This window comes from Bufo bufo, chromosome 1 (genome assembly GCF_905171765.1).
Source record: "Bufo bufo chromosome 1, aBufBuf1.1, whole genome shotgun sequence".
Taxonomy (NCBI): domain Eukaryota; kingdom Metazoa; phylum Chordata; class Amphibia; order Anura; family Bufonidae; genus Bufo; species Bufo bufo.
In genome coordinates, this window is record NC_053389.1 from 665,146,615 (window position 1) to 665,164,031 (window position 17,417).

The 17,417-nt window shown below is 44.0% G+C and overlaps 1 protein-coding gene across 1 annotated transcript in view; it reads left to right on the top strand.

The window, feature by feature from the left end:
- The window catches only part of SQOR (sulfide quinone oxidoreductase), a 61,470-nt gene that overhangs the window by 19,814 nt on the left and 24,239 nt on the right, over nucleotides 1-17,417 (top strand). Inside the window, exons 2-4 of the mRNA XM_040414031.1 lie at nucleotides 12,325-12,577; nucleotides 14,115-14,285; nucleotides 15,700-15,753. Coding sequence (XP_040269965.1) covers nucleotides 12,344-12,577; nucleotides 14,115-14,285; nucleotides 15,700-15,753 — 459 coding nt within the window. The 5' untranslated portion in view covers nucleotides 12,325-12,343. The remainder of the gene's footprint in view (nucleotides 1-12,324; nucleotides 12,578-14,114; nucleotides 14,286-15,699; nucleotides 15,754-17,417) is intronic.

The window sequence follows — 17,417 nt, forward strand, 5'->3', positions numbered from 1 at the left end:
CAATAGTGGAAGGGGCACGGCCACCAGTGCCCTACTCAGTATATGGAGGGAACCGTGGCCACCTCAGATCCAGTCAGAAAACAAACAGGAACACAACAATGTCTGCAGACTTAGCTGAAGGTGTTGCAGCCACAGAGAAGACGGATCCAAGGACAGGCTGGCAATATCCGGAGTGCTAGCTCCAGCAGAACACAGATCCAGTGAACTGATAGCTACAAGTGAAGAAACTAAAGCAAGAGCTACAACTGAAGTGAGAACTATAATCCACATCCTATCATAGGAGGAGGGGTGATATAAAGAGAGGGAAATCAAACACATGAAAAACAGCTGTGGTGAAAGAAACCAAAAGTAAACAGAGTAGTGAGAACTCCTCCCAGCTCTAGTAGTGACATCATCACAGGGGTGGAGAAACAGAGCTGTGAGAACGTCCCAAAGCTCTGGTAGTGACAGTACCCCCCCCTCTACGGGTGGACTCCGGACACCTAGGACCCACCTTCTCAGGATGAGCCCTATGAAATGCCCTGATGAGGCGAGTGGCTTTAATGTCCGACACCGGAACCCACATCCTCTCCTCAGGACCATAACCCTTCCAATGAACGAGGTACTGAAGAGAACCGCGGACAATGCGAGAGTCCACAATTCTGGAAACCTCAAACTCCAGATTGCCATCAACCAAAATCGGAGGAGGAGGCAAAGAGGAGGGTACCGTGGGCTGGACATATGGTTTTAAGAGAGATCTGTGAAATACATTATGTATCTTCCAAACCCGTGGAAGATCAAGACGGAAGGCAACAGGATTGATGACTGACAAGATTTTATAAGGCCCAATAAACTTGGGACCCAATTTCCAGGAGGGAACCTTCAACTTAATGTTTCTAGTAGACAACCACACCAGATCACCCACATTCAGGTCCGGACCAGGCACACGTCTCTTATCAGCCACACGCTTATACTTCTCACTCATCTTTTTAAGATTACTCTGAATCTTTTGCCAAATGGTAGACAAAGACGAGGAAAATCTCTCCTCCTCAGGTAAACCAGAAAGAGCCCCTCCCGAGAATGTCCCAAACTGCGGATGGAACCCATATGCAACAAAGAATGGTGACCTATCAGAAGATTCCTGACGACGGTTGTTCAGAGCAAACTCAGCAAGAGGGAGAAATGAACACCAATCCTCCTGGTTCTCTGCCACAAAACAGCGCAAATATGTCTCCAGATTCTGATTGAGGCGCTCAGTCTGACCATTCGACTGCGGATGAAAAGCAGAAGAGAAGGACAGCCGAACCCCCAGGCGAGAACAGAAAGCCTTCCAGAACCTGGACACAAACTGCGTGCCTCTATCGGAAACAATATCAGAGGGAATGCCGTGCAATTTAACAATATGGTCAACAAAACCTTGCGCCAACGTTTTAGCATTGGGTAAACCAGGGAAAGGTACGAAATGAGCCATCTTGCTAAAACGGTCCACCACCACCAGGATCACCGACTTCCCCGAGGAACGAGGAAGATCCGTGATAAAGTCCATGGACAGGTGTGTCCAAGGACGGGAAGGAATGGGTAACGGGAGAAGGGAACCTGAAGGCCGTGAACGAGGGACCTTAGCGCGAGCGCACGTCTCACAAGCAGCCACAAACCCTCCACCGACTTACGAAGAGCCGGCCACCAAAATCTCCGAGCAATGAGATCTACCGTGGCTCTACTCCCGGGGTGACCAGCAAGAACCGTATCATGATGCTCTTTAAAGAGTTTGTGACGTAGCTCAGGAGGCACGAACAACTTCCCAGAAGGACAACGGGCAGGTGTCTCAGTCTGGGCAGCCTGGACCTCGGCCTCCAAATCGGAATAAAGAGCAGAAACAACTACCCCCTCCGCCAAAATGGGACCCGGGTCCTCGGAGTTTCCTCCTCCCGGAAAACAGCGAGAGAGAGCATCAGCCTTCACATTTTTTATCCCAGGTCGGAATGTAACAACAAAATTGAATCTGGAGAAGAACAGAGACCATCTGGCCTGTCTCGGATTCATACGCCTGGCCGACTCCAAGTATGCCAGATTCTTATGGTCGGTAAAAACGGTGATAGGGTGCCTGGCCCCCTCCAACCAATGACGCCATTCCTCGAAAGCCAACTTGATGGCCAACAACTCCCTATCTCCCACATCATAGTTTCTCTCTGCCGGGGAGAGTTTTTTAGAGAAAAAGGCACAGGGTCGCCACTTGGCAGGGAAGGGCCCTGGGACAAAACCGCACCCACACCCACCTCGGAAGCATCCACCTCAACAATAAAAGGTAAGGAAACATCGGGATGCACCAAGACGGGAGCAGACGCAAAATTCTCTTTAATCTTAGAAAAGGCTGTAAGCGCCTCCTCCGACCAAGAGGAAAAATCCGCCCCCTTTTTTGTCGTGTCAGTGAGGGGTTTGACAACAGAGGAATAATTCAAAATGAACTTTCTGTAATAGTTCGCAAAACCCAGAAAGCGCATCAATGCCTTCTGATTCTCAGGAAGCTCCCACTCAAGTACAGCACGGACCTTCTCGGGATCCATGCGAAAACCAGAAGCAGAGAGGAGAAAACCCAGAAATTGAATCTCCGATACCATAAAAAGACATTTCTCCAGCTTGGCGTACAATTTATTTTCCCGCAGAATCTGCAGAACCTGAAAAAGATGATCTGATGGGTCTGAACATCAGGGGAAAAAATCAAAATATCATCAAGATACACCAATACAAATTTCCCCATTAAATGATAGAAAATACTATTAACAAAATGCTGAAAGACGGCCGGAGCATTCATCAGGCCGAAAGGCATAACGAGATTCTCGAAATGCCCGTCAGGGGTATTAAAGGCCGTTTTCCATTCATCCCCTCTCTGACCCTGACCAGGTTGTACGCGCCTCTCAAATCCAATTTGGAAAACACCTTGGCCCCAACAATTTGATTGAAGAGGTCCGGGATCAGAGGAAGGGGATAGGGATCGCGAATCGTGATACGATTCAGCTCCCTAAAATCTAGGCAAGGTCTCAGAGAGCCATCTTTCTTTTTAACGAAAAAAAAACCCGCGGCCACAGGTGACTTTGAGGGACGAATATGCCCCTTTTCGAGACTCTCGGAGATGTAAGTTCGCATAGCGATTCTTTCCGGTTGTGAGAGATTGTAGAGGCGTGCTTTTGGCAGCTTGGCGCCGGGAATGAGGTTAATGGGACAGTCAAACTCCCGGTGAGGAGGTAGCTCCTGAACACCGCTCTCGGAAAACACGTCCGAGAAATCAGAGAGAAATTATGGCACCGTTTTAGTAGACAGCTCTGCAAAAGTCGCTGTGAGACAATTCTCTCTACAAAAATCACTCCACTCATTTATTTGCCTTCCTTGCCAATCAATAGTGGGGTTATGTCTAGTGAGCCAGGGTAACCCCAAAACTAGAGGAGACGGCAATCCGTTAAGGACAAAACAAGATATATCCTCCACATGAGTGTCACCTACAGCTAGCCGGATATTGTGAACAATGCCCTTCAGAGATCTCTGTGAGAGTGGAGCAGAGTCAATAGCAAAAACAGGTATATCTTTATCTAATGTGCAAACCTGAAAACCATGCATGGCTACAAATTGAGTGTCAATAAGATTGACGGCCGCTCCACTATCGACAAAAATCTCACAAGAAATGACTTTGCTCTCTAGCGCCACCCTGGCAGACAGGAGAAAACGGGAACTGCAGGTCAGAGGAAAAGCATCAAATCCTACATCAACTTTGCCCAAAGTAGCAGATGAAGCAGAACTTGATGATTTACCTTTTGAGATTTTTCTCTTATTATCGCTCTTAGTACGGTTCAAGAATCTCCTAGACGGACAAACATTTGCCAAATGACCTATGCCCCCACAACAAAAAACAGACCATACTCTGAGGACTAAATCCTCTTTTATCAGGGGCAAGTCGAGCTAGCTGCATGGGCTCCTCCTCAGAGGGGAGCGAGACAGGATGAGGCCCCTGCACACTGAATGAGTCCGCACCACTGCCCCTAGACTGACAATGGTTGGACAGAGAGGTCTCGTTTCTTTCTCTTAGACGCCTGTCAAGGCGTACCGCCAATGACATGGCAGACTCTAAGGACGTTGGTCTCTCATGGAAAGCAAACGCATCTTTTAATCTCTCCGAGAGACCATGACAGAACTGACTCCGGAGTGCAGCATCATTCCAACCCGAATCAGCTGCCCATCTCCGAAATTCAGAACAATAAAGCTCCGCAGACCGTTTGTTCTGGCATAAAACACGTAGGTTAGATTCGGCCAGAGCAACACGATCTGGATCATCATAAATCTGCCCCAGGGCCACAAAAAATCCCTCCACGGATCGAAGGGAGGGATCCCCTGATGGCAGCGAAAAAGCCCAAGTCTGAGCATTACCCCTGAGCAGGGAAATGACAATCCTCACCCTCTGCTCCTGATTACCAGAAGAGTGAGAACACAAGCAAAAATGGAGTTTGCATGCCTCTCTGAAACGAACAAAATTCTCACTGCCCCCGGAGAACGTCTCCGGAAGTGAGACCTTTGGCTCGCAACAGACTCCATGAGCCGGAGCAGGGCCCAATGCTTGAAGCTGGGTCATAGATTGACGGAGATCCGCTACTTCCAAAGAAAGACCCTGCATGCGGTCAACCAGGTCAGAAAGCGGATCCATGTCAAAAAAGGACGGTTTTGGTGGATTATAATGTCACGGCTGTATGTGAGCAACAATAGAAATACACAGTACAGAGCAACTGACTGGACCCAGAACTAGGGAGGATAAAGGGTGACACCTGTCCGACCCTCAACGCTCTCCCTATTCTGCTAAAGCACATGCCCGGATCCCAATGGCGGAACGAGGCATGCCCACGTGCCTAAGACTAATGACCACTGTAACCCCTACAATAGTGGAAGGGGCACGGCCACCAGTGCCCTACTCAGTATATGGAGGGAACCGTGGCCACCTCAGATCCAGTCAGAAAACAAACAGGAACACAACAATGTCTGCAGACTTAGCTGAAGGTGTTGCAGCCACAGAGAAGACGGATCCAAGGACAGGCTGGCAATATCCGGAGTGCTAGCTGCAGCAGAACACAGATCCAGTGAACTGATAGCTACAAGTGAAGAAACTAAAGCAAGAGCTACAAGTGAAGTGAGAACTATAATCCACATCCTATCATAGGAGGAGGGGTGATATAAAGAGAGGGAAATCAAACACATGAAAAACAGCTGTGGTGAAAGAAACCAAAAGTAAACAGAGTAGTGAGAACTCCTCCCAGCTCTAGTAGTGACATCATCACAAGGGTGGAGAAACAGAGCTGTGAGAACGTCCCAAAGCTCTGGTAGTGACACTTGATCCTTTTTGTCTCTTAATGGTATTAAATTGTTTACCTATTGTGCATATCCAGCATTTGCATCTATTTATGGGAAAGGCAACAGAGAGGCAACTTGACCTGTATTTGGGCATTAGGTTCCAAAATCAAGAATCCATTATACCCTGAGGCTACTTTTTCAGTGGAGGATAAACTATCTGGGGCTCAACAGGCACCAAAATACTGGCCGGGCCTGAATAGAACATAGTTATCCTTCACTGCCCCATGGTTGTCTTTCCACTAACTGCACGGTATCACCCTTTGGTGTTGTTACTTACACCTGTCTCAGAAAGGATGTATATGATCCGTGCGGTTTGATGTTTTGTTTAGTATTTGTTTAGTCAGTTTGGTGATAGCTCCTTTGTGGTTCCCAGTTTATCATACTGGATGTGCCAATTTAATGGGACATATATGATCTACAGTACACTGCGTGCAGAATTATTAGGCAAATGAGTATTTTGACCACATCATCCTCTTTATGCATGTTGTCTTACTCCAAGCTGTATAGGCTCGAAAGCCTACTACCAATTAAGCATATTAGGTGATGTGCATCTCTGTAATGAGAAGGGGTGTGGTCTAATGACATCAACACCCCTATATTAGGTGTGCATAATTATTAGGCAACTTCCTTTCCTTTGGCAAAATGGGTCAAAAGAAGGACTTGACAGGCTCAGAAAAGTCAAAAATAGTGAGATATCTTGCAGAGGGATGCAGCACTCTTAAAATTGCAAAGCTTCTGAAGCGTGATCATCGAACAATCAAGCGTTTCATTCAAAATAGTCAACAGGGTCGCAAGAAGCGTGTGGAAAAACCAAGGCGCAAAATAACTGCCCATGAACTGAGAAAAGTCAAGCGTGCAGCTGCCAAGATGCCACTTGCCACCAGTTTGGCCATATTTCAGAGCTGCAACATCACTGGAGTGCCCAAAAGCACAAGGTGTGCAATACTCAGAGACATGGCCAAGGTAAGAAAGGCTGAAAGACGACCACCACTGAACAAGACACACAAGCTGAAAACGTCAAGACTGGGCCAAGAAATATCTCAGACTGATTTTTCTAAGGTTTTATGGACTGATGAAATGAGAGTGAGTCTTGATGGGCCAGATGGATGGGCTCGTGGCTGGATTGGTAAAGGGCAGAGAGCTCCAGTCCGACTCAGACGCCGGCAAGGTGAGGTGGAGTACTGGTTTGGGCTGGTATCATCAAAGATGAGCTTGTGGGGCCTTTTCGGGTTGAGGAAGGAGTCAAGCTCAACTCCCAGTCCTACTGCCAGTTTCTGGAAGACACCTTCTTCAAGCCAGAGGTACAGGAAGAAGTCTGCATCCTTCAAGAAAAACATGATTTTCATGCAGGACAATGCTCCATCACACGCGTCCAAGTACTCCACAGCGTGGCTGGCAAGAAGGGTATAAAAGAAGAAAATCTAATGACATGGCCTCCTTGTTCACCTGATCTGAACCCCATTGAGAACCTGTGGTCCATCATCAATGTGAGATTTACAAGGAGGGAAACAGTACACCCTCTGAACAGTGTCTGGGAGGCTGTGGTTGCTGCTGCACGCAATGTTGATGGTGAACAGATCAAAAACACTGACAGAATCCATGGAAGGCAGGCTTTTGAGTGTCCTTGCAAAGAAAGGTGGCTATATTGGTCACTGATTTGTTTTTGTTTTGTTTTTGAATGTCAGAAATGTATATTTGTGAATGTTGAGATGTTATATTGGTTTCACTGGTAAAAATAAATAATTGAAATGGGTATATATAGTTTTTTGTTAAGTTGCCTAATAATTATGCACAGTAATAGTCACCTGCACACACAGATATCCCCCAAAAAATATTCAGCTTTGATATTAATGAGTTTTTAGGTTCATTGAGAACATGGTTGTTGTTCAATAATAAAATTAATCCTCAAAAATACAACTTGCCTAATAATTCTGCACTCCCTGTATATGTTGAAAGTCCTCTACATGTTCCATAACATGAGGCTTCATCTGTTTGATGTTCATAATTATTGAGGATTACTGTATCACACCATCATTTTTATCTTTATCGTGAATAAAGTATATGTTTTTAGCGCCTCATTCTACAGTGATAGTTTTAATACAGAGATGCACAACTATTCTCACCTGATTTGTCTGTGAATATAGCCTTACATAGCATCATAAATCAATATAATGTCAGTACTGGGAGGTCAGGACAGGAGCTGCCTCATACTCACGCTGTGAGTCAAATGCGTGTAACTCGCTTGTGTGTGGGTTCTATTACTACGGTTGCACTTGAGGGGCCTTCTTACTACTGGGGCACTTGTGGAGCTTTATCACTACTGGGGGCACTATGTGCATTATACTAAAGGGGTTTCTGTGGGAGCATTATTATTTGGCGCAATATGGAGGTATGGCCACTAATAGGGGCACTCTCGAGGAGCACTGTTACTAATGAGGGCACTCTGGGAGAGAATTATTACTATTGCTGGGACTTTTGGGAGCACTTTGGGGACTATCCGTATGACACTGTTATTTTTTCATTATAGTATTTGGGGGCATTGGGGAGGCAGAGTGGGCACAGTATTGGGGTACTAGCTGGATCGGACATCAGTAGAAGAAGTATAATTCAAAATTAGTTATCTAAGATGTCTGTGTAACAAACTTTGCAGAGACAAAATGTAACTGAAGAAGTCGTCATGTGTTGTCTGGGCCGAATGGAGATCATGAGGAAAGAGAACAGCTACACTTGAACTCAGAAGTTTACATACACTATATAAAAAGACACATATGTATGTTTTTCTCAATATCTGACGTGAAATCAGAATAAACCTTTCCTTCTTTTGGTCAATTAGGTTTACCATAATTATTATTATTGCCAAATGCCAGAATAATGAGAAGAATGTTTTAAGGCATTTTTATTCCTTTCTGTAAAGTCAAAAGTTTACATACATTTCATTAATATTTGGTACCATTGCCATTAAGATAGAAGAATTGCAGGGGTGGCGCTCAGTGGATGCTATTTGCAAGTAGCAGCGGTATCGCGGCAAGAACCACACAAAACTGCCGCACAGGAAAGGTAATGAAATGTATTTAAGATACTGCGCTGAAGGACAATTTTTCAAGATTGATGTTACTATACAGGTATTGCAACTGGGTGCAGGCTGGCATGCGAAGATGTGTCACTATACAGGTATTTGAGCTGGTTGGAGACCGCTTACCTGTAGTGAAGACTTCAGTAGCGTGCTTTTGTCTGCGTCCCTGTAGTTTCGGAAGTCGCTTTTTTCCTTTTCTTTTTCTTTTCTCTACTTTTTTGCTGCTGCTTTCTTCCAAAGTAAGAAAGCAGCAGCAAAAAAGTAGAGAAAAGAAAAAGAAAAGGAAAAAAGCCGACTTTCCGAAACTACAGGGACGCAGACAAAAGCACGCTACTGAAGTCTTCACTACAGGTAAGCGGTCTCCAACCAGCTCAAATACCTGTTATAGTGACACATCTTCGCATGCCAGCCTGCACCCAGTTGCAATACCTGTATAGTAACATCAATCTTTAAAAATTGTCCTTCAGCGCAGTATCTTAAATACATTTCATTACCATTGCCATTAAACTGTATGACTTGGGTCAAACGTTTTGGATATCCTTCCACAAGCTTCTCACAATAGTTGGTTGGTATTTGGGCCCATTCCTCTTGACAAAACTGGTGTAACTGAGCCATGTTTGTTAGTTGCCTTGCTCGCTCCTGCCTTTTCAGCTTTGCCCATAAATTTTCAATAGGATTGAGATCAGGGCTTTGTGATGGCCACTCCAAAACATTGACTTTGTTATCCTTAAGCCACTTTGTAACCAGTTTGGCAGTATGCTTCGGGTCAGTGTCCATTTGGAAGACCCATTTCCACCCAAGCTTTAACTTTCTGGCTGATGTCTTGAGACGTTGCTTCAGTATTTCCACATATTCTTCTTTCCTCATGATGCCATCTATTTTGTGAAGTGCACCCGTCCCTCCTGCAGCAAAACAACCCCACAACATGATGCTAACACCCCTGTGTTTCACAGTTGGGATGGTGTTCTTAGGCTTCCAAGCTTCTTCCTTTTTCCTCCAAACGTAACAATGGTCATTATGGCCAAAAAGTTCAATTTTAGTTTCGTCAGACCACAGGACATGTCTCCAAAAATGTAGGTCTTTGTTCTTGTGTGCATTTGCAAACATTAATCTGGCTTTTTTATGTTTCTTTTGGAGTAATGGCTTCTTCCTGGCAGAGTGGCCTTTCAGCCCATGTTGATAATGTACTCGTTTAACAATGGATATTGACACAATCTTACCATCTTCCGCCATCATCTTCACAAGGTCTTTTGCTTTTGTTCTTGGGTTGATATGCACATGTCGGACCAAAGCACGTTCATCTCTGGAACACAGAACCCGTCTCCTTCCTGAGCGGTATGATGGCTGGACATTCTCATCTTGTTTGTACTTGCGTATAATAGTTTGTACAGATGAACGAGGCACCTTCAGGTATCTTGAAATTGCAATCAAGGTTGAGCCAGACTTGTGCAAGTCCACAATTCTCTTCCTGATATTTTGGCTGATTTCTTTAGACCTCATCTGTCACTTCTCTGCCCAAGCCTCCAATCTATCCAGATCCATCTTTAGCAGTATACTGTCCTCTTCCGTGATAATTACTTTACACAGTTTAGTGTCATCTGCAAAAATTTTTTTTTTTTACTGTGCAATCTCTTGTGCGAAAGAGGTCTAAAACTTCTCACAATATTAGAATAACTGTGATATGCAAGGATGGTGCTATAGTGATTGTATTATTATGATTATCCCAGATATATTAAGTTAATAAGTTGGTATCAAAAGATTCCCAAAAAATGATTTGGGGAATGCAAGAGTTTAGTCAAATTCACAGTATTGCTTCATTGAGATATTCTAATAAGGCCTCATGCACACAACCGTATATATTTTGCGGTCCGCAACAGTACTATCCTTGTCTGTAATAATAGGACATATACTATCTTTGTCTGGACAATAATAGGACATGTTCTTTTTTTTTGCGGAACTCAAATACGGACATACGGAAACGGAATGCACACGGAGTAACTTCCGCTTTTTTTTTTTTTTGTGGACCAGTTGAAATGAATGGTTCCGGATACGGTCCGCAAAAAAAAATGGAACAGATACGGAAAGAAAATACGTTCGTGTGCATGTGGCCTTTGATGGTAATGGAAGTCCCATTGAAATGAATCGGAAGCAAGGCCACCGCTCCATTCACTTCTATGAGTGCTGGCTCTGCTATTTTCAGCAGTCCCATAGAAACAAATGGAGAGCGGGCCGCACATGTTCTGTGCACCCTCCAGCACTTTGCGGGCTCTGTTCTAAGTATAGGTGCGGGTCCTAGAGGTGGGACCAGCATCTATCAGATATTGGGGGCATATCCTAGCGATATACCCCCAATGTCCAAGATGGAAATGCCCCTTTAAGGAAATAAATGTGTTTTGGCTGTGAATACAAAAAATACTTATTGCATGTCTGTTTGTAGACTTTTTTGTGCTCTAATACATTTTGTATTAATTGTCATTTTATTATATTCTGTTTCAATATCATTAAAATACAAAACATAACTGCCAATGGGTAAGGGTAATAAGGGTAAAAGTATACCTAAACGTTTAAAAAAAATTTTAAGGCCTCATGCACACGGCCGTGTTCCGCGGCCGAGAGCGGTCCGTGGTAACCCGGTCGGGATTCCTTCTGACAGCAGGAGCGCACGGCGTCATTGGTTGCTATGACGCCGTGCGCTTTATGCCGCCGCTGCTGTACAGTGATACACTGGTAACATAGTAACATAGTACATAAGGCCGAAAAAAGACATTTGTCCATCCAGTTCGGCCTGTTATCCCGCAAGTTGATCCAGAGGAAGGCAAAAAAAACTGTGAGGTAGAAGCCAATTTTCCCCACTTTAGGGGAATAAAAAATTCCCTCCTGACTCCAATCAGGCAATCAGAATAACTCCCTGGATCAATGACCCCTCTCTAGTAGCTATAGCCTGTAATATTATTACGCTCCAGAAATACATCCAGGCCCCTCTTGAATTCCTTTATTGTACTCGCTATCACCACCTCCTCAGGCAGAGAGTTCCATAGTCTCACTGCTCTTACCGTAAAGAATCCTCTTCTATGTTTGTGTACAAACCTTCTTTCCTCCAGGTGCAGAGGATGTCCCCTCGTATAGATCATACCAGTGTATCACTGTACAGCAGCGGCGGCATGAAGCGCACGGCATCATAGCAACCAATGACGCCGTGCGCTCCTGCTGTCAGAAGGAATCCCGGCCGGGTTACCACCGACCGCTCTCGGCCGCGGAACACGGCCGTGTGCATGAGGCCTTACTGTTACAAATGTCCTTAAAAAAAAATGTCATTGATTTTATTGTTTTACTCGCAAAACAGGCCCCCGAAGTTTGGTCCTTTCTGTAGTGCTTTTCACTGCAGTGCATACAGAATCCATACACGCCATGTATGCAGTGTATGGATTCTGATTTCTACAATATCTGCTGCAATGAGCAACATACTGGTAAGAGCACACATCACTGCTCCTGCCTGTGCCCACTCCTCTCAAACATCTGCATAGCGAATCATAGCAGGATACCCTGCACCAATGTGCTATGCCAGGCTTGTAGCGGAGCGGGCACAAGCAGAAGCTCTGCTCCTGCCAGTACCGTGTGTTCACTGGAGTACATATTGTAGAAATCAGAATCTATACACTGCATATGTGGCTACGGCGTATAGATTCTGTATGCATTGCTGTGAAAATCACTACAGAAAGAACTTTGGGCCTTTTTTGCTAGTAAAACAATTAATTAAAATATATTAGAAATGTATTTTTTAGGGCATTTGTAACTTTTCGTTTAGGTACATTTTAAGTCATTTTTACTAACATTGATCATTTTGGCTATGGTTTTGGTGGTGACTTTTATTTCTTTATTTGTAGGTAATTATCCTCCCTAGAGATGGCTTTATTTGGAGTGGTGCAAAGTGGTGCTCATGTCAATCAGTGCGCCCACTTACTTAGAGCAGGGGTGCACAGTAGCTCCTGTCGAAGCCTGCACATGACCAGCAGATATGCTGCTAAAGAGTACTATGATGTCGTTGTTGTTGGAGGAGGTGCTGGTGGGATCACCATGAGTGCTCGTATGAAGAGAAAACTTGGAGCTGGAAAAGTTGCTGTCATCGAGCCAAGTGAGGTACTGAGAATGTGTGCTTATATAACTCTGATTATTTTTCTTTAGGATGTCTTCACTGTTTGTGGCAGATTTTGTTGCAGAAATTTCTGCAACAGAAAATCGGTTCACACAACCCCATTCAGATGAGTGAAACGGATCTGTGGCAGAAATTTCTGCAACAAAATCTGCCACACGTGAAGGCATCTTAGGACCACATACACATGTAGCAGAATTGCTGCAGAACATTTTCCGGAATCCGCTGAGAAATCTGCAACAGAAATTGGTACAGATTTTACCTGTAGAAAACAGGTCAGCTGTGAAAATAGAAAATAAAAACCTTACATTGTGCTTCTGGTTTCTTTGCCTGGTCCAATGCTGGTTGTGACCACTGCAGCCTGTGACTGGCTTCAGTGGTCAAAAGGGACGAGATGTCATCACGTTAGGGCATGTTGTGCAGGGACTTGCATGGGAGCACGCAAGGAAGCCACAAAAGCGTGTTAGTTTTAGTGTTTTATAGTGCTTTTTAAAGTTTTTTCATTTACGACTTGGGGATTTTGCTACAAATCCGCATCAAACCCTCATCCAAACTTCATCATGTGAATTTTGTGCTGAAAATAGCCTCCTTAGCAGTCAATGGGCAATTTCTGCATGTTAACTGCAACGGATCTGCGACATAAATTGCCATGCCATGCTGTGAACCACAGGTCAATTTACATAAGTAAATATGCAACGTTTACATGATTATTAAAAATAATTTAATGCTGCTATATTATAATGTGGATTTAGTGCCCAAAAATTAGTGAGTGAAATCGCATAATAAACAATGTGTGCATGTGGCCTAAGGCTACTTTCACACTTGCGTTCGTGGCTCCGCTTGTAAGTTCCGTTTGAAGGCTCTCACAAGCGGCCCCGAACGCATCCGTACAGCCCCAATGCATTCTGAGTGGACGCGGATCCGCTCAGAATGCATCAGTTTGGCACCGTTTGTCCTCCGCTCAGCAGGCGGACACCTGAACGCTGCTTGCAGCGTTCGGGTGTCCGCTTGGCCGTGCGGAGGCAAACGGATCTGTCCAGTCTTACAATGTAAGTCAACGGGGACAGTTTGACACAATATGGTGCAATTTCAAACTGATCCGTCCCCCATTGACTTTCAATGCAAAGTCTGGACGGATCCGTCTGACTAACTTTCAGACTTAGAATTTTTTCTGAAAGATAATGCAGACGGATCCGTTCTGAACGGATACCATCGTTTGCATTATAGGAGCGGATCCGTCTGTGCAGACACCAGACGGATCCGCTCCGAACTCAAGTGTGAAAGTAGCCTTAGACTTCATCATGTATTATCTATAATTGGAAGGCAGTTATTATCATTATAATTACTATCATTTGTATTTCAATGTTAAAAATGCCATTCTTTTGTTTCTTAGTTATATCTGAGAAAGTTGGGCAACAACCAGGGTAATTTGCAGACAAGCATTCAGTGGCTATATTTTTGTCACTCAACCTTTCAAGGAACAGAAATACATGCGTTATTAACTCATCATTTCACCTTATTTAGGTTCATTACTACCAACCAATTTGGACTCTCGTTGGTGGTGGTGCAAAGAAACTGGCCAGCTCCGCAAGATCTACTTCAGGCTTAATACCAACCGGTGTCAAATGGATCAAATCCGAAGTAAAAGGTTTCGATCCTGACAAAAATTGTATCCGTATTGATGATGGCAAAGAGGTAAATATAATGTTGTGAATAAAGAATAATTGTAATGAGTTTGAAAGTTTAAGCCTACATAATGTGAGCAGATACATACACAGGGTTACAGATCGCTGGCAGTAAAATTATTATTATTTATTTCAATGTGCCATTGATTCCTGGGGGCTGTACATATGAAATGTACATGGTACAGATGGAGAGAGAAAACACCTGTAAGGTCTTAGACCAAACACAGAGTTCAATGCCAGAAACTTGCTGCGTGTGGCAGTGAGTTACTGTTCTGACCTCAGCTCCCCTGATAGGAACGCACGGCGCCATAATGATTTATAAGGCTGTGTGTTCCTGTGAGACCTGGAATCTATTCACACGTCCTCAAGTGTTTTGCTGTCCGCAAATTGCGGCTCCGCAAAACACGGACACCGGCCATGTGCGTTCCGCATTTTGCGGACCGCACATGGCCGGCACTATGATAGAAATGCCTATTCTTGTCCGTGGCTACGGACAATAATAGGACATGCTCTATAATTTTTGCGTGGCCGCGGAACGGAACTATGGATGCGGACAGCACACTGTGTGCTGTCTGCATCTTTTGCGGACCCATTGAAATTAATGGTTCCGTATACGGACCATATGCGGAACGCAGAAAACAGCCTGTATACGGAACGCTAAATACGTTCGTGTGAACGAGCCCTTACACTGACATAATGCAGTCAGAGAAGCAGAGTTCAGAACGGGAACTCACACTGCCACAGTACTGAACTCGCTCATGTGTGTCTGGCCTTACAATCTTTATAATCATATTAAGAAAACTGCTAAGTTTAATTCATAAAGTTTTGAAAATAAGCACAGACTGAAGCAGGTAAAATATAAAGTCACAGGGGGACATTTATCAAAACTGGTGTAACGGAAAACTGGCTTAGTTGCCCATAGCAACCAATTAGATTCCACTTTCCTTTTTTTCAAAAAAGCTCTGAGAAATGAAAGGTGGAATCTGATTGGTTGCCATGGGCAACTAAGCCAGTTTTCCTTTACACCAGTTTTGATAAATCTCCCCTCCAGTTACTGACTTTTTAAATAGTCCCAAATTAAAATTATTCTACTCTAATATTTCACAATCCATGGTTCAGATGACCTTTTTCCCCAGCATCACACCATAAGCAGAGTCCACTTCCACATTCTGATCCAGCACTAGAAATCCTGGGACTTGCAGTTCCAATACTTATACGATTATTACTACTGGTAGGTGCAAATCCCAGGATTTCTAGTGCCGGATCAGAAGGTGAAAGTGGGCCTGTGTCTGTGATGTGGATTGTGAAATATTAGACTGTACTGAGCGGTAAAATAATTTTATTTTCGGTTTTATTTATATTTTATAGTTCGCATTGCCGGTTTCAATAGTTTATTTCTAATTCTTTGCGTTCTTCGTTAACAGATAAGCTACAAATATTTGATCATTGCTCTTGGTCTCAAATTGCAGTTTGAAAAGGTAAAGTATTAAATATATTTATTTTATGTAAATGTAAATCATGTAGATGGATAAATGAAGATATACTGTACTTTTTAAGGGTTTGTGCCATCACGTATACATCAAGTGATAAACGTCTAGGACTGGGCCCTGACTCTGCTTTTGTCCTCAATACACAATGGCAGTAAGGAGAAGTTTGAATACATCAGCTGTAGAACATGTGGATGACCAACAAACCTGAGGTTTGTACTTGGTTGTCTTCTTCACTGTTGTAGATTTTGAGTGGCTGAGGTGCAGCATTCTTGCAGTAACATGTTGAAAACAGTGCATGCAGTGTTTTTGTGTTATTGTCCGTCTGGAACCCGGCACTAATGCGCAAAAGCATCCAGACCCCCACTGAATCCCTGTATAGTTAATGAGGTCCGGTGTCCAGCATCTGAGCGATCATTTAGAGGGAGGGAGTTTCTTCAAGTATCCAAACTGCTTCCTCACGATGAGATATCTGAAAGCACCCAAGCCTGCCGTAGTAAAGTTCTTATTAAGTTCTGCTGGTGCCCCCTTGATCACTAGAACTGTTGTCCATGTTCCCAATTTGAATACAGAGGTAGACATGTGTCCACTTCTCCATTCTAGTCTACGGAGCTGCTGGGGTTTGTACTCCGCTAAGTCCAGCAGCCCCATAACATTGAATAGGAAATATGGACACCCATTCTAGTGATTTAACAGGGTCTCAAGTTCTCTGACCCCAGCCAATAAGACACTTATTCCCGGTCCTGTTGATAGATGACAAGTTTTTGTCACGGGACAACCCTTTTGACAGGAACATCACAATTTTACCACAGATTACAATGCTGTGTTATAGTATAAAGTAAACAATTCAACAGTTGCATGTTCAAGTCCCCTAGAACGACTAAAAATCGAAGGGGAGATTATCACACCCAGCTGTTCAGAATTCTGGATGGCTATTGCTATTTTTTCGGCTTACTTTTGCAAAAAAGAGAAGTGAGCATAGTTAGCTAAGGTAAAGAGGTTATCCCATGACTAATGTAAAAAATTATATCAGGCATCATATAGTACTGTCACGCTCGTGTGTGGGAGGAAATCACCACACTGAGCATAGGAGGGAAAGGGGATACCGGAATAAGTGCCTATCTATCATTTTACTAGTTAATCTTTTGTGTGACGGGGTGAAGTCACAGAGATAGAGCACCTTAATACAGGGTAACCAGAGGGTGAGCTGCTTTTAAAATACTGAAGATACCGGAATAAGGCCTGGAAACTAGGGAATGAAGATGGACAACTCCTAGATAAAACCCTAACTCCAGTCCTGACAGACTACCAGTAGGAACAGGCTCCAAAGGTAGGCAAGTTCATACACCGGATACCTAGAATCCTATCTCACCCTATAGGACCCTGGAACTAATGTCAGGACTGAGTCTACCTGTTCCTCCAAAGGGAAGGACGAACAGGAGTCTCCCTCAGGCCTAATGACAAACAACAGGGAAAGGCAGCACACACATTTAATAAACAAAATACAAAGAGAACCAAACACAAGCTAACCACAAGTCCTACAGAAGCTATAAACCGCACAGCATAGTGGGAGAAACAACAATAAATAGAGAAGGTAAAATGACCACAATAGCCACACCTGGGGAAAGAAGGTGTGGCAAGCACCAGAAACAACA